This window comes from Lates calcarifer, linkage group LG5 (assembly GCF_001640805.2).
Source record: "Lates calcarifer isolate ASB-BC8 linkage group LG5, TLL_Latcal_v3, whole genome shotgun sequence".
Classification (NCBI taxonomy): domain Eukaryota; kingdom Metazoa; phylum Chordata; class Actinopteri; family Centropomidae; genus Lates; species Lates calcarifer.
This window is the reverse complement of record NC_066837.1, coordinates 17,567,889-17,592,447: the sequence shown is the minus strand read 5'-3', so window position 1 is coordinate 17,592,447 and position 24,559 is coordinate 17,567,889. Positions and strand designations below refer to the sequence as shown.

Genomic DNA, 24,559 nt, shown 5'->3' with positions numbered 1-24,559 from the left:
CTCTGAGGTTAGCACAGTGTTTGAAAAGGAAAACAGAATAAGACATGGCTTACCAAGTTTGCTGTGGAAGAACTTCTTGACCAGCCTGCACAGAGCCCTGACCTCAACCCCATTCAACACCTCTGGGATTACCTGGAACGCCAACACTGATCCAGGCCTCATCACCCTACATCAGTGGGTGACCTCACTGATACTGGGAGCAAATCTTCACAACCAGGTACAAAAATCTTGCAGAAAATCTTCCCAGCAGAATAAAAGCTGTGTAATGCCTGTGTAGATGTTCAAAGACCACCTACGACTTTAATGTTCTGGTCTCCACATAATTTGCTTGATTGTTCAGAAATTTTCAGCCACTTAGCATAAAAATTGCTTGTGCCATGTCAATACTAGAGACCCCTGAAGTAGAAGAGGCACAGGTCTTATGCCAGCTATAAAATAAAAGTTGACGTTTATACATTAATGCATTTATCAGTATAATCCAATAATATAATATATATTATTCAGAAAATTTACCATTGACCACCAATGAGTGTTGTGTTTTGGACCAGACACTTAGATGCTATTAGTTAAGTAACATTTAAATGCACTACTTTAAACAGAGTATTTTCTGCTTTGATAAAAGAGTGCTTCATCCACCACTGATCATCATCACAGTATTAAACTCATTAGATACCAAGGCAGTACGTATTCTCTGGTTAGAAACATTGGTAATAATTATTCATCAGACAGTATAAACTGTCAGCCTTAGTCTCTCTGCTTGTGCGTAGCGAAAAAGGTGTGAAATGAATATTAAAACAGGACCAAATCGTAACAAGTGCTGCTCTCAGCAGGCAGCATAAATGCAGACACTACGAATGCATTCAGACTGATTTTCCTCCCTTGCAGCTTCTTGTGTCTTCTCTTTCTCACCAAGGTGAATGATTATCTCTGAAATTGGAGATTTATGAAGGGGAAACACAACTGAGGCGGCTTTCCTTGGCTGCCTAATGAATTTTTCATTGTACGCCTTTAAAAAAACGCTACTCTCCATATGGTTTCAACAGCCAGACAGAGAAGACGTTCAGTGGCAGCTTAAGGAGTCCCTTCTCTGAATGAATTATGGCTGATTCTTGTATGCTCACACATTTAATTGATCACTTTGACATGTGCTTTTTTTCACAAAGGCTCTTAAACCTGGCTCTCCACTCTGGGGCCCTGTGCTCTCTTTAAACACTGGGTTTAGAGTTTAAAGCAAATCTGGTTTCAAGGTTGCAGACCTGCTTAGTTTGAGCTACATTACTTTGCACAAAGGAAGGTTGCTCCTGTCCCTGGATATTAAATAAAACTGGCATTTGTGTGTGTGACCTGAGGTAAGGTCACAATGGGGTTGACTGGGTTTAAATGATTATAAATCTTCATTAACACACACAGAGACATGCATGTATGGCTATACACACTCAAAAGAACTGTGACGAACCCATGGCACACTTTCTATTTCTCTCTCTATATATATTTTTTTTTTCATTTGCAAAACAGCTAAGTCATGTATAGTATTATCTGTAAACCTACAGCACAGTCATATTAATTAAAGCACTGGTGAAACACAGACATTGATATAAGTGGGGTCAAAAATCCAAAGAAATCATATTTTGTTTCTGTATAAAACTGTTTAATGTACTCCAGTATGTACATATCAAATCTACAAAATATGCACAATGTTAAAATATTATCAATGCTTCACCCCTCACTCATTTTTGTGTCATAGCCCTTTTTATATACAATCCCAGACCATCTTTATAACCATTTTTTTTAAATAGGATACATACAGGATATAGCTAACATATCACAATGCAGACCGACCAAACAATTTACACAACATACCAATATCACCAAGTAAAAATAAAAATCAACAGCAAATGCATGTTAAAATATTAATCTGTATTTTAATTACACTATAATAATGTTTGTGCCAAGCAGTTACCAGTGTAACATGAGGTTAAAGTACAGTACAGCTTGAGACTTGCAGCTTAGGGCTGGGGTCGCTCTCTATCCCAGTTCAATCAATTAACAATTTTAAGTTGTGACAGAAACTAATGAGAGCACATTGATTTACTTTTCTCACCCCCACTGCCTCCTGAACTGAGAGTGAAAGGACCCCAGCCCGGATGCAGTCGAGGTCAGGCATATGTGCTCTTCTACATTTGGTAATGAGAAAAGGACGAGATTTATTCAGAATGGGCCAGCTGTCCTCATTGTTTACATTAGTCTAATCTCTTAATTCTTCACCTCACCAATAAACATCTGTCACTTCTTTGCAGTTTTCAGCCGTTGTAAAAACTTTCTGCAAATGCTCAGAGGGGACAACAAAATTACAAGAATTTGACTGCACTTCTGGGCTGTCCCAAGGGTGAAATTCTTTAGAGATCACAAAAAATTTCTGTTACATTCGTCCGACTCTTCTTTACAGACAAAATTAGATTAATTTTATGTACACAAAAGCAATAATTGTTGGGGGGGGGTGCTCTTCCCCTGTTGCTTATAGCAATATTTTGGCATCATTTTTGAAAGCTTAAAGTCTGAATGGCACTTCTGCTTCTTTTTTTTTATCTGTACACACAATGGTACAACTGTCACACTCCTTGCACACATGCACACACACACACACACACAAAAAAAAAAAAAATGTCAAAGACAAAAGTTTGAGGTTCAAAAAGCGCTGAATACAAAGTAATCCTTCTCTGGGGAAATGCCGAACGCAGAAGGCAACACTGAAAAGCAACCCACACTTTCCTTCAAAGGTAAATCCATAATAACTTTTGAAGGTTTCTGCAGCCTATATATTCCATGCTATCTCTATTCTGTGACACTGGAGAGAGGTTTAGCTATCCTGCTTATGTGTACCTCTCATGTTCACGAGCTGCTTGTAATGGTGACAAAACACCAACTAAGCCTAAATTCTCATGTGACCTTATCCTTCATTTGCTATTGAGGAGGGCACAGGCAGATTACAGGATTTTCAGAATCTTATTTTGTCTGAAAACAGCTTATACTGCAGGGTTTTTTTTTTTTTAAACTTGCTGTCACCCTACACAAGAGGCAACTGTGCAGAAATACTTTCATCAGGCTGATGTCTCCATGAGTAGGCACCGTTGGATTGAGGAGGAAGAGGCAGAGACGGTTAAGCCATGTGGACAGGGCTGTTCCTGCTTGTTCCTGTCATGTTAGATCCAAGGCTTCTCATTTGTCAACACAGTGTTGATACACTACACTGATACAAGCATCCAACAGAGATGAAGACAAAGAGCAAGTGGAGGTTAGCTTGCATGGTAACGATGGTAAGGCTTAACCCAAAAATGTAGCAGGTGAGTTGAAAAATGTACAATGGGACCAACAAAGAGGGCTGCTGCAAGTCAGGTATCCCTGCATCAGAGCACTGGATACAGGTGGAGGGTGGATGTTAGATGCCTGATGAAGCTCACATCAAGAGGGGTGAGGTGACTCATCCAGCCAAGCGGTCAGGCATCTACTGATGAAGGGATAAAGGGGATGCACTGTCTCGTCAGCCTCTAATAGGCGAGTCAGGGTGGCGGGGGCAGTCGCACATCAAGCAAGCTGTAGGCGAAAATGTTCCAGAAGACAGCGCAAAGCACAAACAAGGTGTAGACGCAGAAAAAGATCCAAAACAGGGACTGCTCCTGGAGCCGCTGCTCATAGTTCTGCAGGACCACCACGCCCAGCGTCAGACCAACCATCACCCCTCCCAGGTGAGCTACAAAGCTGGGGTTGGGGCACGGAGGGAAGGCCGGAGGGTAGAACCGCAACCACACCGCCCGACCAAACTCTACACTCACTGTGAACAGAGAGAAGAGGGAAAAACATATTAGCAAGCTGTGAGCATACAATTAGACCGACAACTACCTCACATATCAAAATGTAATGAAATAGAAGGGCAAATTTGAGCTGCTTTTATCTTGTTTCCATAAACTATACTATAATCCAGCTGAGGTAAATGCCAATTCAATTCTGTCACTTCTTGACCTGAAGGAAATCCATGCAGCTGCTCTTGTGGTTTAGAATAATTACCACTAGTGACCGTTTTGTGTTGATTAAAAAAACCCTGATATTTACACTGCTCATTTCTTTATTCTTCTGGAAAGATCTGGAAATTGCAACAAATACCATGCGAAGACCAAAATCAGCAAATAAGTGATCTACTAATAAGCGCTGAAAAAAATTCAATAGTGCACCAATTCCATCAATGAAAGTAACCCCCAACAAACACACTATATACTCCTGCTCAAATAACAGCTGCTAAAACCCACAGCATCAAGCTGTCTCAGGAAATTACTGAGCATTTAAAAACTAAAAATTATATATAAGTGATCCCAAAGTTTACATCTCCAGCAGGAAGAAATGGGCTCGGGGCTGGGACCTACAGAGTAGAGAGGTATGAAGTGTTGAGACAGACTAACACATGTCACTCTTGGTCTTTTCGTGCGATTTGCTGACGATAACAAAAATAAATATACTGTATCACCAGACATCTCCTTTAAGTTGAGTTGAAAAGGAACTGCCAGACTTACTGCACACCAGAGCCATGGCCATCCGGAATAACTTAAACTGGCACTTCATTCCAGACCAGTTCTACAAAAAGAGAGAGAGGGAGAGAGAGGATGGAGAATTCATAAAAACATTTTCAAGTTTTGATCACGAAGACAAGCTGTGCTAGAAGGTCAAGTTCTCCTCAGAAACATACAGACACACACACAGGCTGACATTACATGACATGAGATCTCACCCAGATCTGACTCAATTCACATCAATTTTGAAATCCCCAGAGACACTCTGACCCCCAATCTGATCTTGCTGTGTTAGATAATATGATTTCAGCTGACAGAAGGAAGATGAGCTCCTCCATCCTGACCCTAAGAATGTTATGGGGGATCGGGCCACACACTGGTATGCCACTGCGCACCCTATTACACATAATGTGTGTGTGATGACCCACAAAAGAAGAACAGACCAAACAGAGCAGGCACAGATGTCAAAGTACAACAGAGAGCAGTGGGATGAGATTTCCTCCCATGCTGTCACATAAACATGCTCACACGCTCACACACCTTTCTGATCTCTGGGGGGAAAGGAAAAACTGATGGTGATAGTGAGGAATGTATGGCATCTGGAGATAGAGAAGCACCTGCTGGGCCCCCAAAACAGGCTGCTATGATGATGTGGCAATGCTCTGTAGTGACAGGACAACTGAGTGATGTGATAATCATCAACACACACACACACACACACACACACACACACACACACACACACACACACACACACCCAAAATCTTACCATTACAACATTAGCCAAGTGTGCTGAGACCAGAGCGTACACTCCTCCAGATGACCCGACCACTGGAGCCGTCATATCAGTGACAGACACCGCCAGAGACCCTGTAGTAATGACAAAGAACACAGGTCAATAAATCTGCTTTTGGTTTTTATTTATAAATAAATAGGAAACTAAGCTCATCAGCCAATATGAACAAAAACCCCTTAACTGATTTTTTGGCCACTGGGAGGCAGCAGAATCAACACTGACACATCACCTTCCAAGATGATATGGCAAACTTGTTAGCAAACAGTTGCTCCTGTGTACACATCCAGCAGATAAAGAGCAACATTAGCATTCATTTGGAGTTCTTTCTAGTTACCTGATGAATGTAAGTCCAATATTTATATCCTTTTAACTCTGTTTTTGGTCTCTACCAACTCCAGAGGGAAACATCTGGCTCTTCAGCTGCAACTACTTCACTATGTTGACAAGTGAACTTTTTACGCCTGCTGTTTGGTGCTGACTAACTGGTGTACAGTGGATTTATCTGAGATCACTAAAAACAGTTGCCTACAGCTTAAAATGCTTTAAGAGTGATCATAGTGAACGGTGAAGTTGCACGCCATAAGACCATGTAAAAATCTATAGAGCAGGGACAGGTGATAATTCTCTGCAAATTTTTGTCTTTACTGCATGAGCTACCCATTTTGTGATCCACAGCAGCAGATTTAAAGTGCTAAGACAAAGCTAAAATTGGGCATCTATCACCCATGCCAACTGGGCAAACTCCATCAGCTGATGAAGATCATGTGATATGATCTAAAGCTCCAGAACAACTACTTCCATAGACCTTGTGGCGAGAATGTTTTCTCATCTAGATGAGATTTGCTCAGTCTGGCAGAGGGCCATTTATAGGATAAATGAATGAATATAATTGGAGGGAATTTTCTACAGTGCTAAAGGATACAGCACTTTAATTGGTTGCTTGAAAATGTGTCTCGTGCCATAATCTTGAGACTGAGCTTTCAACTATTCAGGAAGGAATTTTTATATATTTTTTCCCTCAGAGGGTCGTACTGGCAGACACCATGACTAACTGGATAATTGAAACTGTTTTTGTACAAGCTGTGACCATTTGTGCAATGAAAACATCTATTTTGTATGGCATAAAGGCGGCTTTGCTACTTGCTATTTAATGCGGGTGTATTATAAATAGGCCTTCGGTGAATAGAGGCTTGCTCATACTGTACCAGCACACAGTGTGGTTTTATGTAAAACAAATGCATTCATACAAACTCAGCTGCTGCAAACTGGGAATTGCTCTCTTTAGCACCTTGGTACCAATTCATCACATGCACAAAAGATCCAATCAAGCATTGAAAACTTTTAATATGGCGGCATTCAGACACAGAGAGGCACCAGAAGAAATTTGTTCTCACTGCAGTCTTTGTACAAGTGACAGAATAAAAGGAAAATAGAGATTGAGAAATCATTAGTTGGACTATTAAATTCCCCAAACACAAACTCTGTCCTTCTCTCTGTGTTGCTCATTTTCTTTCCTTTTCTTTTCTTCACTCTTGCTCTCACTCTGCAAACACTCCATCCACTCTTCATTTCTCAGTATATCTTTTCCTTCCCTTCGCTCCTCGGCACTGACCTGTGTGCATTATTGATGCTAAGTATATGAGACACAACTGCCCACACTGCATAGGAGAGCACACAGAGCTGTTGATGAATGGTCCTCTACTTTCCATCTATGTTCATCTATTTTCCCTCTCTCTTTCTCTTGCTGTCTCTCTTGTAATTCAAATATGCTTTATTCGCATAACACACAAATGCATGTTTGTGTATACAATACATTAGTATTTACATATATTTAAGAAATATATGAATACAGTATATAGTATACAGAGTCTGGTAAGGTCAATTCATACCTTAACATTTAGTCTGGACCTGGAATTAATTGTTTACAGTAGTCTGTACGCTTTATATCATTTTCTTATACTCATCATAACACTGTTTAATGTTGATGTCCACTTATTGAGTTTTGTGTTTGTGGATGGTAAACACAGGTTTAGCTGGTGTTCATGAGCCCTACTTGCAGACGGAGTATATATTTTTGTTTCAATTTTGAATAATTCAAGGTTAAAGATATTTGTGGAGCATGTGGACCTCATATTTCACTCTAATATATAAAGACAGGCAGAATGACAGAACTGAAATATTTTATCCAAAATCTAGTGGGTATATATGTAAACTTCTTCTAAAGACCTCAAAAGAAAAGTCCTGTGGGCCTTTTCATTCAGGCTCCTTATGGCTGTGATAAACCATCAAATTTAGCTTATGATCAAAGCTGCATAGGTGTAGCTGGAGGTATAGGTGAGCATTTTTAATGATTGTTACTTTCCTGAGACCTTGATCACTGCTCAAACATCATTACTCTCATCTTTTCCGTATTTACTCTTAATCCCAAACTGCAGTAATTCAGCAGCAAGGACTGCATGACAGATAACCAAAAATAAACATAAACAAAATAAATAGGCCCACTGAGCACTAGACCCCATTTAAGCCTCTCTGATTTCTGGTAAAATTACAGCTTTCAAAGCTCAGCCCTGAAATAGCTGCAAAATCAACCGACTAAGCTTAAGCCACATTTAACCTTGTAAATTTGTACATTAATGCAGTTTTGTGGTTTGGATGATGCTCAGCTCACATTTAGCTCAGTTCCACCCAGCTCTCTCTCTTTATGTCTCTCCCTCTAGCTCTCTGTCTCGCTCTCAAACATACATAAACATCAGAGTATATTATACTGTAGGCATACTGTATATAATTGCAGCAGACAGAAAGAGCTCTGTGGTTCATAGATATCAAATCACCATAAGGAAGGATGATAGGATAAGCCATGGCATCTCAATCATGGTGCTATTTATTGGAGTGGGCACAAAACAAGGCTGAGCGAAAACATACACAGGCTAGTGCACAGGCGCACACACACTCCTGCAAGTATGAAAAAACCTGCATATTAGCCACAAATATAGAAGACATAACAAAAAAAAAACACATGGCATTCTACATACGCATACACCATCGAAATCTGATTTTAAAAATGACTGAATCTGAATTCCCTTGATGCCCCATGTCCTCACAGCGACCTTATTCTTCATTCATGAAAAGAAATATGGGGACAAAAATGGGGGAGAAGTTAATAATGTATTGGCTGCTGTATGTGAACAATACCCCTTTACCGCAAATACTGAAAATTGAATAATAGTGTGATCAAACTGTTTACGGATTCTCATAAACTGACCAGTCTGCACATTGACCTGAGAATGGGAAACCCATTGGAGAGAAATGCTGTAGTTGCATGCTTTTGTTCTGCCACTGTTTTTATACAGCAAGAGGAATGGGGATACACAGTGGACTGTCCTGAGGGAATTCAGTGATATTGAGAGAAAACTTGCTCTTTGTGTCACAAAAGCACAGAGGTTCATGTATGCATTTCCATATCTAACTTTAAATGGCGGCATCTCAGTCTGTCTGTCTGTCCTTCAATTTTATCGATAACCGCTCATCTGATTGACTTCTAACTTGGTGGGTGTATTGCTTAGAACCCCAGGAAGTGCAGTGACAAGTGTGAAGTTGCTCAGATGATGATCTCAAGAAAGCTGCTGGCTGGAATAACACAGGCCAAGCAATCAGCCCCTGCTGACAGGCACATCTTGAATGGGCACTGAACTAGTTATCTAGATGCATATTGCGTATACCATGGTGCTTTCATAAACTCACTAATTGACCTATTCCATTCTGGAATTACTATACTCTTTCTAATAACGCTAATATTAGGATTATAGTAATTTCAGGATACTCTAATTGGCTGATCAAATATGCTTCATAGTCCACACCAGGTGGACCACCATGTAGCATCAAGACAAAGGAGAAACTGCTTTAGTGATTTAGTGGAATTACTCAAAAGATTATTTTCAAAGGAGTATGTGATTGAAAGTGAAATTAAAGGACATTTTAAAAGCTGGAACTGACATTTATCACCCAAAAAGGCGTTTCTTCCTTTCCTAATGTGTGGCCTTCTCAGGTGTGTGAACCATAATGACAGCACAGCAAGGTGCTGTAATAACAGCATCTGACTCACCAGGTCATTAAACACTGTAGAGTCATCTAAGCAGCTAGGAGGTGATTACACACACAAACACATTAACGCACACACTCACATAGCATACACACTGTGAAAAAACAGATTCATGCAAGAATCAAGGTTCTTTTCTGAATCAATTGTCAATTACAAAAAACCCTAACCATGCACCATAACCATGATAATTATGGAAAAACTACACATTTTATATCAACCATCTACTTGACTCTGATGCACAACACACACACACACACACACACACACACAAACAGGCTGATTTGAGGAACCTCCACCTCTGTAGTTCCTATGTTAGGAAGTGAGTCTCGGCAGGGTGACCTCCATCCCTGTAATTAACTTGGTTTAATAACATTACTTTAACACTGTGCACATACACACAAACACACACAGACAAGGACACAGTCTCTCATAGTCCCTCAGCAGGCCCAGGAGGCCTTTATTTTGTAGATTCAAAAGTGGCATCTCATTTATCTTTATCTAAATCAACAGTTTCACTGCATGTTGAGTTGACTGACTCTACAAAGTCATAAAAGTGTTTTTTTAGGTGTGTGTTACAAGAAGTGTGCCCTCTGTGAGTGACACCCCTGCCCCCCCCTTCCCTGCCCATGTGCCTATAGTAGTCTTTCACTCTAGTCTCTCTATTAGACTTTATTGTCTATGTCTGTTTTTCTGCTTGACCCTGTACTGTTGTGCACTTGTTCTTGAGCAGCATCTGCATCTGTCCTTTGCTCTTTGCACAGGCAAAGCCCTGTTTTATTGTGCCTACATACTTGCCTGCAGTGTGTGTACACGCAAGTCCATTGTTTCCATTAAAGTGCCAGCGTGTGTGTCGGTCCTAGAGAGGTCATCAACCTCGCTCTGAGTCATTACTCGACCCCTGAACTCTGCCTCGACCCCTGGATGTGCCAGCTGAGCACCTCACTGTTCACAATTGCTTTTCTTCGCACAATTAGGCGGTGTCATTATGTAGCAAATGTAAAGTCGTTGTTTGTGTTGTTTTCATTACCTACCACTTGTCATAAATGCTCAAGGATTAAGCCAAACTGCTGAGATGGTAGTAAATCTAAATTCTCCCTATACAAATAAATAAATAATAGTCATGACTCATGAGAAAGTGCAGAGTGTACTGGTGTGGGATATTTTACAGGGGAACAATAAACTACCATGAATAATAATAAAAGATACATTTTGAATAATTAACTTCAATGGAAATTAAATAATTATTTTCTTGTCTCTCTATGCTGTTTATGTTCCAATAAAATGCTGTAAAACAACAAGAATACATAAATAATACATATATCTGCAGCCTATAAAACACTAAAACATAATGCATCTACATACACAGTGATGAGCAAATATCATCTTGTCTCATCGATCCACTTGTTGCTAAAAGGAAAATATTCTGAGAATTGTGACTTCAGATAGGGTCCCTCTGCTGCCAACAAAAAAATCCCAGTCAGACACAAGAAACCCAAACATCACAGCCAAAACAACCACAGTGTGCCTCCCCTCTTCCACTGGTGGTCGATATCTAATTAAAACAGCAGACGTGTGTGTGTGTGTGTGTGTGTGTGTGTGTGTACATAAGTGTGTGTGATTTATGGCGCGTTTCCTCCTCATTTCACTGTGAGGTTAATGCTACAGGCCACCACATCTGGTATCCCAAGGGTGTTTGTTACTGACCCCTGCCACTAACACACACACACACACACACACACACACACACACACACACAAATACACAAATACACAAATACACAGATCCAGACTCAGTGATGAAGAGAGAGAAATAGACATAATTTCCATGAATATTAAACAAAATTGTACTGGCTGCAATTCATAGCCCACAATCCCCTTTGCCTTTTCGTTCTATCAGTAACACACACGCCACATTTTTTCTGCCACAAGGCATCATGTTTCGATTTGCAAAGAAAAAAAAACTCTCATCTCAAAAAGTAGCCCAATATTTCCACTCTAGTTATCTTGTAGCTAGGAGTGTCACCCTGAGGCAAAAAAGAAAAAGAAAAGACTAAAATGTTCAGTTTGGGGAAGGAAACCAACACAGGGGTGGATGACTTTGTTAGTGTGTACTGAAAAACAGAGCTCATGATCTCTCTCTCTTGCACACACACAGATAAATGCAGACTTACTGTCTCGCCTGAACAGGTCTGAAATTGCACCATTGCCTGAGGTTGATAGGGAAGTCAGAGGAGAGCAGTGACATTTTGTTACAAGCTGTGTGTCTGCGTTCTCTTTCTCATTTGCAGTTGCTCGCTCGGTTTCTCCTAAATCTCACCCACCTCCTTTCCTCTCCCATCTCTGTTTTTCATATCCTGGTTCCCCTCTCCAAACCCTCTCAGGCTTATTAACACTTATGAATTCATCTCCCCTCCTCTGTCTCTTCTTTCTCTTCATCCCTGCCTCACACTCTCCCCCCTCCTATTTCATTATTATTGTGTGTGTGTGTGTGTGTGTGTGTGTGTGTGTGTGTGCGCTTTTCTGATTGAACTCCATTTGAGATGACTCTCTTTCCTCTATTGTACATGACCATAGGGGGATGTGGGTGCTTTGATGGGGCACTGACAACCCCCTACGTCCCACCACGGCTGGTAGGAAGACAGAAACACAAGGCCATCTGTCCTGTACACATCACACACACACACACACACACACACACACACACACACACACACACACATTTTCTCATTGACCAATATCCACCAACACATTGGCTGGAATCTGATCTATTAAATGCAAATGCTTAAAAATACACAGCAACCCTGCAGTGTGTGCTTTTTTGTCTCTGGGATGGAGTGTGTGTGTAGATAAGAGGGAGTGAAATGTATGAAGTGAATGGACAAGGGCTTGTAATTGAGTGTGTGTGTGTGTATGTGTGAGTGAGAGAGAGAGTGTGAGTGAGACCACATGCTCACCTGCTAGCACACCACACACGTAGACCAGTCCGATCCTCAGGGCTCCATGGACCATTTCTAGAGGGACTCCCACCAGGAGCTGCATGGCCATGTTCAGGCTTAGGTGTTCAATGCTGTAAAACACACACACACACACACACACACACACACACACACATGAACACAGTATTAAAAATTATATTCAAGAAATGAATCAGCAACTTGTCTTTGCAGAGAGGGTGTCCCAGTTAGTCTGCATAATCCACAGAGCATGCAGTGAATTTTCATTCAAGAAATGTGTGTTCTGTGGATTATTCAAAGTAGCCAGGAGGTTGAATTTGGAAAGACTCGTCGTTGAATTATTTGAATGTAATTTTTTAATGCTGAGAGCAGAACAAACAAAATGTCATCCTCAAACCAAAACTTCCAGCTAAACACTATAAGAAGTGAGAAAATTCATACTGAAACCTAACTGAAAGTGAGAGAGAGAGAGAGAGAGAGAGAGAGAGAGAGAGAGAGAGAGAGCATGCTGTAGTGTGGGCCGGTCTGCATACTTCTCTACTGAGGCTTGTTTTTTGGCTGATATTTGCTTTCTGTTTTTGTTTGGGCAATTGGCAAGGATCAAGTGCTGCTGAGCTGTTGACAGGATTACAAGGTTTGTGTATGTGTGTGCGTGTGTGTAACTACTGAATATAATGTGTCAGAAAATTAAAAAGTAAATTGCTGACAATAAATTACTAAGAGAATATTTTTAACACTAATTAGATCCAGAGATACACAGTATGTTGTAATGTTCATGTGTTTAATAGTGGTTTAATGCACTTTTTTTATTTTTATTTATTTATTCATTTTTGCTTCTTCTTTTTTTTCAATTTGGCATCCAAACACTGAAAACCAACTAAAGATACAAGTGTTAACTGCTTATATCTCTCTGCACATTTACATTCCACAAACATTTAACAGTACATGCTGCATTTATTTCAATTTTTGTGCAGACTTGCAAACAAAAGAAGCTTGAAAATAATTGATTTTCCTGCCAATAAAATGCTCCAAATGTACAAACACAGGATAAGTGATAATATACTCTGTACGGGTGACATGCTTCCTGTGGCTGTTCGATGATTGACAGGGAACAAACTGAGCTTTGACACTACACAATGACAAAACAAAAACTGTGACAAAAATCAAATTCTGGGTTTATGTTTACTGCGATGGAAGTTGCTCTACATACTGTGTATGTGTGAATGGTAGCAAATGGATCCTTCAGAGAAGAAGAAAAAGTGTCAAATGACAATAACTGTGCACAGACATTACTGGAAATAAAGGGAAAGAAAAGGAAAAGGGCAAGAAAGATGATTGTAAAACACACACACCCCTCAAAAAAGCCACTATAATCCTTTGACAAATGACAAAAGTAGTAATAGAGGAAATTCTTAAGCAAACAGTCATTTTGCCTCAGATATGGTTAATGGTATTTTCCACACCAAGATGATTAGATTAAAGTACTCAGATCAGATCAAGATCAAGATCAATTTCTGTCTGCAGTGGGTGGTTTTTATTGTTTAAAGCATTATCACCTGCCTGTTCCTTCTAAGACCATATTATTATGCTTGCTCACACACACGCGCACACGCGCACACACACACACAGAACAGAGAACATCTGCTCCTTCTTCAAACCACACTGTCGTGGCCAACAACAGATAATCATCAACACACTCCACTGTGCTCAAACATCGCATACGAACACAAACAAAATCACACTGTGCACACCTAGAAATGCGCTCACACAGTTGCAAAGACACGCACACAGCACAATAAGAAGATAAAAGCCATGCGTGTCGGCTGCAAATTTACCCAAATCCGCTCACAGCTTGTGTTTCAGTGTGATGACTATAAGCAAGGGATAGCTTGTTCACACACACACGCATATGCATATACACACACAAACACACACACACACACTCCCAGTGCCCTTCATGGCTAGAGAGTCCTTCTAGCCAAACCTCAGTCAGCAGCTCAGACACATTCGGGTGTCACAGCAGAATCCAAAAGAACAGCAGCTAGCATAATCCAGCCTCTCTGCCTCTTTCTCTCCCTCGCTTTCGCTCTCAGTCTTGATCATTACTTCTCTCTCACTTCAATCACTTTCTTCTGTTTTCTGTCTGTTTGAATTATACCGTCAATTATACTGTCATCTCTATTTTGTTGAAAGAGGTGGCAGAAAGAAAGGGAGAGAGAGGGAGAGGGATGACTCTTTCAGGAATCTCCTGTTTTCCCTCAGTCGACACTTTGACTGACTGTGTCCTGATGGTGCATTCTGAACAAAACAACAACAAACAGCCTCTGCATCCTTGTAGAAATAAATACAAACATTCCTCAAACAAATAAGCACACACACACACACACACACACACACATAATTTCCCCAACATGGACAGGAAAAAAACGAGACAAGGCCGATAATCTATTTCATTTGAAACAACTCAGCCACCTCAGCTACAATGCCGACACAGGGGATCGTTCCTGTGATCAGACAGACAATGGGGCGTATTGATTGGCTGGGCGAGGGCTGTCCAAATGCACAAGGACAGCTCCACTCCAGATAACAGTGGCTATCTATTTCTTTACTGCTAATGAGCCTGCGAGGGATGGTCTCCACTGTCAGGCAGATCTGCGGATACCTATGAGAGGTCCTATTGTGTCCAGATGACCATGGTCTTTCAGGGTGCTCAACAAAAGCATTGTTTAATCTTTTCCTTTTTTTTTTCCAATCAGTAGCTCCCTAAACTGCAGCTGAACTTGGTTGGTTTAGTTTAACTGCATAATTTGAGAAACTGAGTGAAAAAACTTTGAATCACTTTTCACAAAAGAAAGATTATTAAAGAAACATTTGACATATTAAACCATTATAAAAAACTATATTAGGTGCTCAATGTCAACATTCAATCATCATCAGTATTGTTTATCACTGTAGGACAAGCCTTTCATGATAAAGACAACTGCAAAGAAATCTTTTGCTGATGCTTTTCGCTGTTTAGAGTCATGGTTTAATCTTGCACAAAGTTAATCTTCCTGAGGTTTTCACTGCTGCTACAGACACGCTGCTTCTGTGTGTGTATGACAGAAAGGAGCCAGGAAATAGAGAGAGAGAGAGAGAAAGAGAGAAAGAGAAAGAGAGAGAGAGAGAGAGAGAGAGAGAGAGAGAGAGATTCTGCATGCATAATGCTCTACTGAGAGATGTTTTGGGGCCAATATTTACACTCTGTTTTAGTGTTGAGAATTGGGAAGGATCAGTGCTGCTGAGCTGTTGACAGGATTACATGGTTTGTAGATGTGTGTGAGTGTGTGTGTGAGAGAGAATGAGAGGGCATGTAGGCAAAAGTGAAATATGGAAACACTGGTATCAGTCAGTGACAAAAGCTTTTCAAAAGACAGTGTCACTTTTAATGATGTGAGCAGTGAGTGCTGAGCAGTACATTCAAAGTATTGTGCATACTAGTGGATCAGGGAGCACGCCATGTTGTGGGTCTTATTCCTGTGCTTGACTTTTCTTAAAGGTCATTTTGTGGCACCAGTGTTTTCTGTCACTGTTTAGTGCATTACAGCTGAATAAAGAAAAAGAACTAGAATTAGCACCTTGTGATTGTATGGCTCCACCAAGTTGCAGTTTACATTCATATCTATTCAGGCTCATATATATGTAGTGATGTGTTCACATGCTTGCCCAATAAAGTTGATTCCGACAGAACCCAAAGTAGTACCCATGACAGTACACAGTGCTTCAAATTATGGTTGTTGATGCAAAGAAGCTACAGATTCTAAACCATAGAGGCTTCATATACATCTTCAGTCCAGCAGGACAGAAGATCAATACACTCACCACAGTTTCAAAGTGGGTAAGATTAGTGTCACCAATTAAGAATCCAAACAAATGGGAAATATTGTCACAATCAGCCCTCCTGTTCCCGAATTGGTGTTGAAGAATGGCCAGAAAAGTGTTTTTGCAGAACATTAGGATATGACAGTGAAAATGACCTTTGACCTTTTGGATTTAAAATCACTTCATCATTTTTTATCCTTGTAGACATGTGTGTGAAATTTCATCATAATTAGCGTGTGAAGTCTTGAGTTATGGCCTAAAATGCATTTTGTAAAGTCACAGTGACCTTGACCTTTGACCTTTGGTCACCAAATTCTAATGAGTTTATCCTTGAGTCTAAGTAGATTTGTGCCAGATATAATGAAATTCCCTCCAGGCATTCCTGATATATTGCATTCACAAGAATGGGATGGACATCACAGTGTTGTTGACTCCTGGCCACCAAAATCCCATCAGTTCATCCTTTAGTCCAAGGGACCATTTGTGCCAAATTTGGAGAAATTCCCTCAAGGCGTTCCTGAAATATCATGTTCATGAAAATCGGACGGACAACATGAAAATGAACGACACCCAGCCATGGCTGTGGAGGCAGTGAATTAGCTTCTAATGATGTATTAATTGTGATGTTAGATTCATCAAAACACTTGGTCACTCTGTCCAGAGTAACATGAAGACAGTTACTTAGGGTTGCTTTGCGTCAGGCAAACCCAGGCAATATAATAATGAATTCATTTGGACAAAAGGTAAAGGATTTTTATATATTTTATATACTTTTTATTATGCATGTTGTACAATGCTTGTTTGAGAAGCCACTGTGCTCATCAATTTTATCCTCCAGGGATTTATCAACATGCACTCCACCCTGTTGTATGACTTAAACAAAGTCAGCAGGTTACTTCAACTGTAACGTGAACCAGTGATTAAAGGCTTATATTCTGAATAAATGACAGTGCTGATTGTCAGTTTATATACATCAAATCAAGTTCAGGTCAGTATGGTTAAAGTCATTTCATTTGTTGAACTTGCTATGCATCTGCCCCACCATTGCTGGACCAACTACTGAATGTTAAGCAGCTCAAACCAGCAACAAAACCACAGTGAATGAGATTTAATTTGTGATTAAGCTGTGATATATTTCAACAAAAAAACAGCAATCAGTCAGAGTTGATGAGGCATGTTCCAACACGATGTATGACTATTAGTGAGACCAACCAAGCATATAGAGTCATAATAAGATTATAGCACCATGCTAGTGTTATGCTACAGATGTGTTCATGTCAGTTATAAATAATTTCCAAGTGAAAAAAGAGATGGTTGCCACAAACAATGGTCCTCCACATGGTATTCCTGTTAATTTGTCCACTCTCTGTATTTATATATGAGGCTATACATAACATACTGCACATTTCTCTGTCAGTCCTTTTTTATAGTCACTTCCCCAGAGGACCTGAATCATCTCAGTACATTCCTCTGTGATCAATGCATGTTAAACATACCTGCTCCTTCCTTTTATCCTGCCATCCATCCTTTGTAGTTTCTAGTCTTTTCACCACACACACTCGTCTCTGCTACCGTCTCTCCACAGAAACTCCTAATTAAATTATCATTTTATTAGTACTCACTATTGCCTGAAACTACATTTGCCCAGAAGGGTAATTAAACCTGGATGACCTGGCCTGAACTGATAGTAAAATAGTATATCGAGAGGAGAGGAGAGGAGATGAGAGGAGAGATAGGCTGAATACGTTGTATTACATTATCTGTCACTTGAATCTTTGGCGGTTCCTTTTAGCAAAGGAGAGTGATCATGAAGATGAATGTTCCCCATACTCAGATATGATAGCAGCATTGCAGTGTACTGTATACACATTACACCAATAATCCAATAATAATAGCTTGTTTGAGAATGTGATACTTTAGATATCCCACAGCATTATTTGTCACTTGTTTATTTGTTTTGTGACTTCGCTTATGTACTGCATCTAAAGACTCAGTGACTCAGTAAGAACTCCTTAGCAAAATGCTTGTCGCAATCCCATCTCCTCGTTCTTATCGTCACTCTCCTTTCATTAATCTGATTTGCTTGGTGTGTCTCACCGAAAAATAATTGCACCTTGTATGTGCACAGTGAATTTGTGCTGATAAAATGATTATGTTACAGTCTCTGGTTCACTTCAATCTTTCAAATACCATTAACCCAAACAACCTGATGCATCACAGAGATGCAGTACCTATAATTTTTGTGTATCAATATGTAATTTCATCTTAGTGGTGCTGCACGCTCTCTCTCCTGATCAAAAGACAAATGTCAACAAATTGTAGTGGATCAGTTCATGTTGTGTAAAATGTGTCATTGAGGCATTTCTAACATCCAAATTTTGCATGCTGGCAGGGTTACAGAGGCGCTCAATTGTTCCTCTAAGAAATGCAACAGGATATAATGCTCATAATTAGAAATCCAATATAGAGATCTGAACTCACCCAGTGTGCATGAAACAGTAGCTGAGATACCTCCAGGCTTGGGCTCGTAGCTGGGGGTGGTAAGGTAATGGGCTCTTTAGGAATGACGGGCTGGACACCTGCAGGACCAAACGGTCCAGCTGAAACCCGTAGTACATGAACACGGCTACCTGGGAGAGCACAGAGCAACACGAACACCGAGTGATTTCAGGAGGGATTACATTAATACACACACCACAGTGAATACAACAACATAATGCTCAGAATCATAAATCAAAACAAATTGCTCTGGTAATCAGATGAAAGTTGAGCACAAACTTCTAACTTGATTTCTTTACTTATATTCAAGAGTTATCGGTCAAATTACATTAACTGGGAAAGTAAAATCAATCCTGCATTAACAAGCCATTGTCAATTTTCTGAGATCAGGTGATATTTCTTGAATATTTCAAAATAAATCATCATATTCAAACATCAAATACTGGACCCAAGTTACTCTACCAAACTTTATATAATATATGCACATTATGATTTTTAAGAATCGACATTTCTGCAGAGAACTGCAATATATTTCTGTTACTTATATTGTTATTAATTGAAAGGGACACTGTGGAGTCACATATTACATCTGGTGATGTTTACATAGAGTGTTCCCACCAAAACATTCTGCACACATCCTTGAGGCCAAGCAAAAGTGCTGAGTGAACTTCCATCCTCATAAAATATTTGCAGAACCAATTATTTTTAATATTTTGAAACCTGCATTGTTTACATTCATATTTACATTAGCATTGCTACTATTTCTTTCTGTGTTACTGCTTTAACTATTCAACTCTGTAGAAAGACAGAGGGATGTTATATCATGACTAAAAGGCAAATCTATGAGGTAAATGCCAGCTTAATTTACCATCACATTGAACAGTTCATCCTCTGTTTTCTGTTGTATGGCTTGCGTGCACTACTGCCTTCTGCAGGAATGTTTAATCAATCAGAAATTACTCTGCCCACACCAACAATTTACCTCAGCAATGGTAATAGCCAGGATGAGCAAGGGCGGGGGACAGTAGGTATAGCTGTCGAAGTACCACTTGCGATCGACTTCGCGGGGCAGCGTCTCATAGGCAACATGTCGGACCAGCCGTTGGGAGAGCCCCAGGCCGACCTCATCTCTGAGACTGCAGCCTTTTAGCTGCCTGCTCCCCTGCAGAATGGCCCTCCGGAAACTGTTGGAGCGCTTGTTACTCATCTGGAGAGAGGAGGAAGGAAGAGAGGAAAGTGATGAAGGAGATGAAAGAGAGTTATGTGGAGGAAGCAGAAGAGGAGGAAGAGGAAGGCAGAGAGAAGAAGAAAGCAAGGAGGAGAAGTGAGGTGAGATAAAGGTCAGAGATTCTTATTATCCTTCGTCTATATGATTTTTTTTATTATCATGAGTTCAGCTTTTTACATGATTTTACCTAACATGTGAACACTTCAAAATACTTTATTCTTTAATTTATATTCATGACCTAGTTGATGTACAACTAGAGCTTCAATACTCTGGGTAAAGGCCACACACATACACAACAGTCCTTCTCAGTCCAGCACACTGACAGATCCCTCCCACCTCGCTGTGGCAACAGAATGCCTGTATCATCACCTAGCAACGACCAAACCCTTCTCTTCACCCCTTTCTGTCAATGAAGAGTTCATTTCCACACTTAAATTTGTCCTTTTTTGATGGGTTAAGAGCTCACAAGTAGTTGCTGTCATTTATTTTGATTTAGTGCAATCTTTTTCCTAACACAGGTGTCCCATTTTTCAAATGATGGGTATCTCATTTTGAAGCTCTTCACACACTCATACACTACACTATATCTACTGCGATTAATTGATTAATCGATTAGTCTATGGTCGATTAGTTATGTTGGCTTACATTATGTGTTACAGTAAATTAAAGATTTTGGACTGCTGCTTGAACAATTAAGCCATTTAATTATGTTCCCCTGACCTCTAGAATTTTTTTTTTACCAGATTTCGCAGGAATTTTAAGATAAGATAAGATAAGATAGACTTTATTTATCCCACTTGTGGGAAATTCACATGTTACAGCAGCAAGAAACAGGGGTGACCAAAATAGGAGTAGAAAAATAAAAAAATAAAAAAATATAATATAGAAAGGCACAGAAGTAACAAAGTGACAAAGTTAAAGTGCAGCAATTAACATTTGGAAAAAACAAGTCTCTGTAATAAATAGAAAAATGTGCAGTTGTGAAATGTACAGTCGTAAATATAGGAGAAATGGAGATAATCATTGAGGTAGATGAAAATTTGTGCAAAAATAAAGTCCAAAGTTTTATGGTTTTTCCATCGTTTTTGATGGTTTATAGACCAAATAATTAACTGATAAGTTGAGGAAGTTGAAGCAGTACATTACACAGTGTGAAAACATATAGTATATGACAAAACATACATGCACATACATTTTCTGTTGAACACACAGGGACAACGACACTCTGTCATACACAAAACCAGAGAAGATACGACTTGAGAAAGGCTTTTTCTATCTAAGTCTCATTTTGGAAATTTCTCATGGACCTCCCACAGCCCAGGAGGATGAGGTCAGCACTGAAAATGTGCTCGTGATACAGTGAAATCACACCTCACCTGAGTGCAGCTTCAAGATAATAATACAAAATCTGCAACCACAGGAGGTTCACACGTTTTTGTTACATGTAGTGGTAGCTGTGTTTAGCCTGTTACAAACAATTCAGTAACAGCACTAAAAGCGAGTGAGAAAATCAGGAACAAAAAAATAGGCATTTCAGCTGCTGGCTTGGGAAGCAGCTTATTATTTATTATCAGGAATGTTGTAGCTAATTGAGCAAAAAAAATATGCACATGAAATCAATCTGTGTAAATGAATGTCAGAGGAAATATGTGACATACCTGATTTAAAAAAAAAGATTAACAATAACATGGAAAAATATTACTTATACCCAGGATGGTATCGTATGGATGTAAAAGATGTTTGTATCCATTAAAATGTCAAGTTGAAAAAATAAAAAAAAAAAGTTGTCACATTTCAGAGCCACTGAGACAGCCAGGAAACCTTTGCCATTTCTTTGCATAGATGGCAAACAGGTTGTTTTATTGCTGCTGTAAAAGTTTCAGCTTTCTGCCTAAATCACTGCTGTCTCTTAAGCATTGTGCCTTTTACTGCACTTACTATGTGTTTTATAAGACTCTCCATGACAATGCAATGACTCCTGTCCCACTTCTCTCCCACAGTCTCTTTCTCTCTCTCTCTCTCTCTCTCTTTCTCTCTGTCTGTCTGTTTCCCCCCTTTCTCTCCTTCCCCAGTCTCTTTCTCACTCTGCTCTGTTTATGTCATTCTCCATAACTCAATTCTACTATTGTGTTTGTGTCTATAGGATTGCAGGAAGCCCAGATGTGTCAGTTAGTAGATGTTATTTTAAGGCAATAAGGATAAGTGATAATGTTTTCAGCAAGGGCAGAGATTGGCAAAAGAGATAAATGTAATGTGGCAGAGCAGCTACTGGCAATAAATTATAATAAAAAGGTGGGTGGATATTGCTATTGCGACTCCTAAAAGCTACAACTTCAAATTGCTTCAAAATGTTAAATGTGTAATGAAGCTTGGATTCATGTTTATTCACATATACACAAAGACTTATCAGAGCAATAAGCAGCAGTCTGATTTAAAGATGACAAACCTATCTGTGGACAACGTTAAAACAAAGGTATCTATCTCAGGTCATTCCAATTTGATTGAGTTGAAAAGATAAGTACAAGAAAAACAACCAGAATGAATAAAATACTAATAAAAGGACAGATGTAAAATCAGAACATCAGTACAATCTCTGTATGAACAGTTGGCTGATGGTTCTGCTGGCACCATTTAATGAGACTTTTAGTGTCTCTGCAGGGATCACTGTGTGGAGATAAACTTCAGAAAAAAGCCAATTATTTCAGCCTTTATGTCGGGCACAGAGAACTGTGGGAAAATGATTAGGGGTTACCATGGCCACTTCCAGACCATATTTTAAAGCAAATACACACACACACACAGACCTCCCCCAGGCAGCCATGCTCCATAAAGACAGTCAATTCTTCGTGTGAAGTGACTGCAATTCCTCTCCTCTTTGTACGACACAAAAGAAAGAATGACGTTCTGTGTGTTTACCCACTGGCGAGGAGAAAAAGTGGAGAGTAAGAGAAGAGGTAAACGGGACAAATGGCTGTTCGGCCATCAAGAGACTACTGCACTGTCTGATCAATGGAAAACCCAGTCAGATCAGAGGGACATAAGTGACAAAAATACAAGGGTGGAAATAGATAGAAAGAGAAGGAGACAAAGAAGAAGGAAGTAGATGGCAATGAACAAAAGTGGAAAAGAGGGATCACAATAAGGAGTAAGAGTAGCAGCATTTTTTCTTTATCACAGAAGTACATTACATGGCCAAAAATATATGGAAACCTGAGAAAGAAACTGTGTACAACTGTTAAAAGTTATCAGATCTGCACTCGTTTCATCTTTTGTCACAACAGTTGCCAGGTAAATAGTAGAGACTCAGCTATGACATTAAAGAATGCCAATGTAATCTACCAGGAATGTGCTCCTGGACTACTTGACTGGGCAATGCAGCACATTACAGGATGACACTGCACTGTGTTGCAGCAGCCACAGCAATGGTCCCATTCCAATGAATGAATGGGTCTGGTGTCTGTCTGAGCACGGTCTCAATGAGTTTGAGCACTGATGTTGGGCTGGCTTGCAGTCACACGCCAACTCATCTCAAAGAGGTTGGATGGGGTTAAAGTCTGAGGAAAATTCAAGTTCTTCAACTCAAAAATTTCAGCACTCATATACCTTGTTTTGTGCACAGAGAAATTGTCCAACAAGTCCTCTAACCCAAACGACCGTGTAAATCACTTGTTCCCACCCATGGGAGTGTACCAGCGGCAGGCATACCCGAGCTTCGTCATCAGAGTAATAATTATAAACATGGTTAAAGTTGTGGAACACACTCTACCGGAGCACATGTGAAAGTCCTGTGTTTTGTTGGACCATCCATCGACCTCAATCTCCTCCCAACACCTCAGACTTTGTTGCCCTTTATGCTACTGTACCTTGTTCCCATCATAACTACTTCAACTGCTAGATGTCTCCTAAGAACAGAACATAGCTATTGGTCATAATATATGTTTTAGCATTACTAATTGGAAAGAAAAAAAAAACAGTATCGGGCCTACACGTCCAAAACAGGTCATATATGAGTGCAGTTGTAAGCTCCAGCACAAATCCATCATGATCATTCCACAATTTCATTCCACTAGGGGAAAAACAGAGCAGTTGAACCTGTCTGTAGATATTTTGGGAAGTATAAACCTATTATTGAGCCAGTGTCTGTCCAGGACAGTCACAGTGTGATGTATGAGAGAGAGTTAGACAGAGGGAGACAAATGGGCAGAGGGAAGAAAGTGAAAGGCACAGATAAGGACGAAGCATTGGGGATAAAAAAGATGAAAGCTTATGCAAAGGAAGAGAGACAGAGGTAAAGGTAAAGAGTGAGAGAAGATGGAGGGAAGAAGAGGTAAAGAGGAGAGTGAGCCATGATTTGAACGCTGACTGTGACGGAGCAGTGAGCAGGCAATTACTGACAATCACATTGAAGGAAGAGCCGCAGTGCAAAGGAGAGATGGCGCGACAAATAAACCCCTCACAGTTTGTCTCTGTCTGTCTGGGCCCTCCTTCCTCTTCTTCTCTTTCTTTCCTTCCTTCTCTGGAAGCAGAACGACCGCAGAGATAAAGATGTACCAACAGAAACCAG

At 40.0% G+C, this 24,559-nt stretch overlaps 1 protein-coding gene across 5 annotated transcripts in view; it reads right to left on the bottom strand.

Moving 5' to 3' along the window:
* Positions 1-1,626: 1,626 nt before the first annotated feature.
* rhbdl3 (rhomboid, veinlet-like 3 (Drosophila)) overlaps positions 1,627-24,559 on the bottom strand; it is a 57,118-nt gene continuing 34,185 nt past the window's right edge. For all 5 annotated transcript variants that reach the window (XM_018665173.2, XM_051070687.1, XM_018665174.2 and 2 more), the window contains 6 exons: positions 19,750-19,974; positions 18,750-18,898; positions 12,408-12,520; positions 5,329-5,429; positions 4,563-4,623; positions 1,627-3,829 (listed from right to left, as the gene is read on the bottom strand). In XM_018665173.2, the coding sequence (XP_018520689.1) occupies positions 3,558-3,829; positions 4,563-4,623; positions 5,329-5,429; positions 12,408-12,520; positions 18,750-18,898; positions 19,750-19,974 (921 nt within the window). In that variant the 3' untranslated portion in view covers positions 1,627-3,557. The remainder of the gene's footprint in view (positions 3,830-4,562; positions 4,624-5,328; positions 5,430-12,407; positions 12,521-18,749; positions 18,899-19,749; positions 19,975-24,559) is intronic.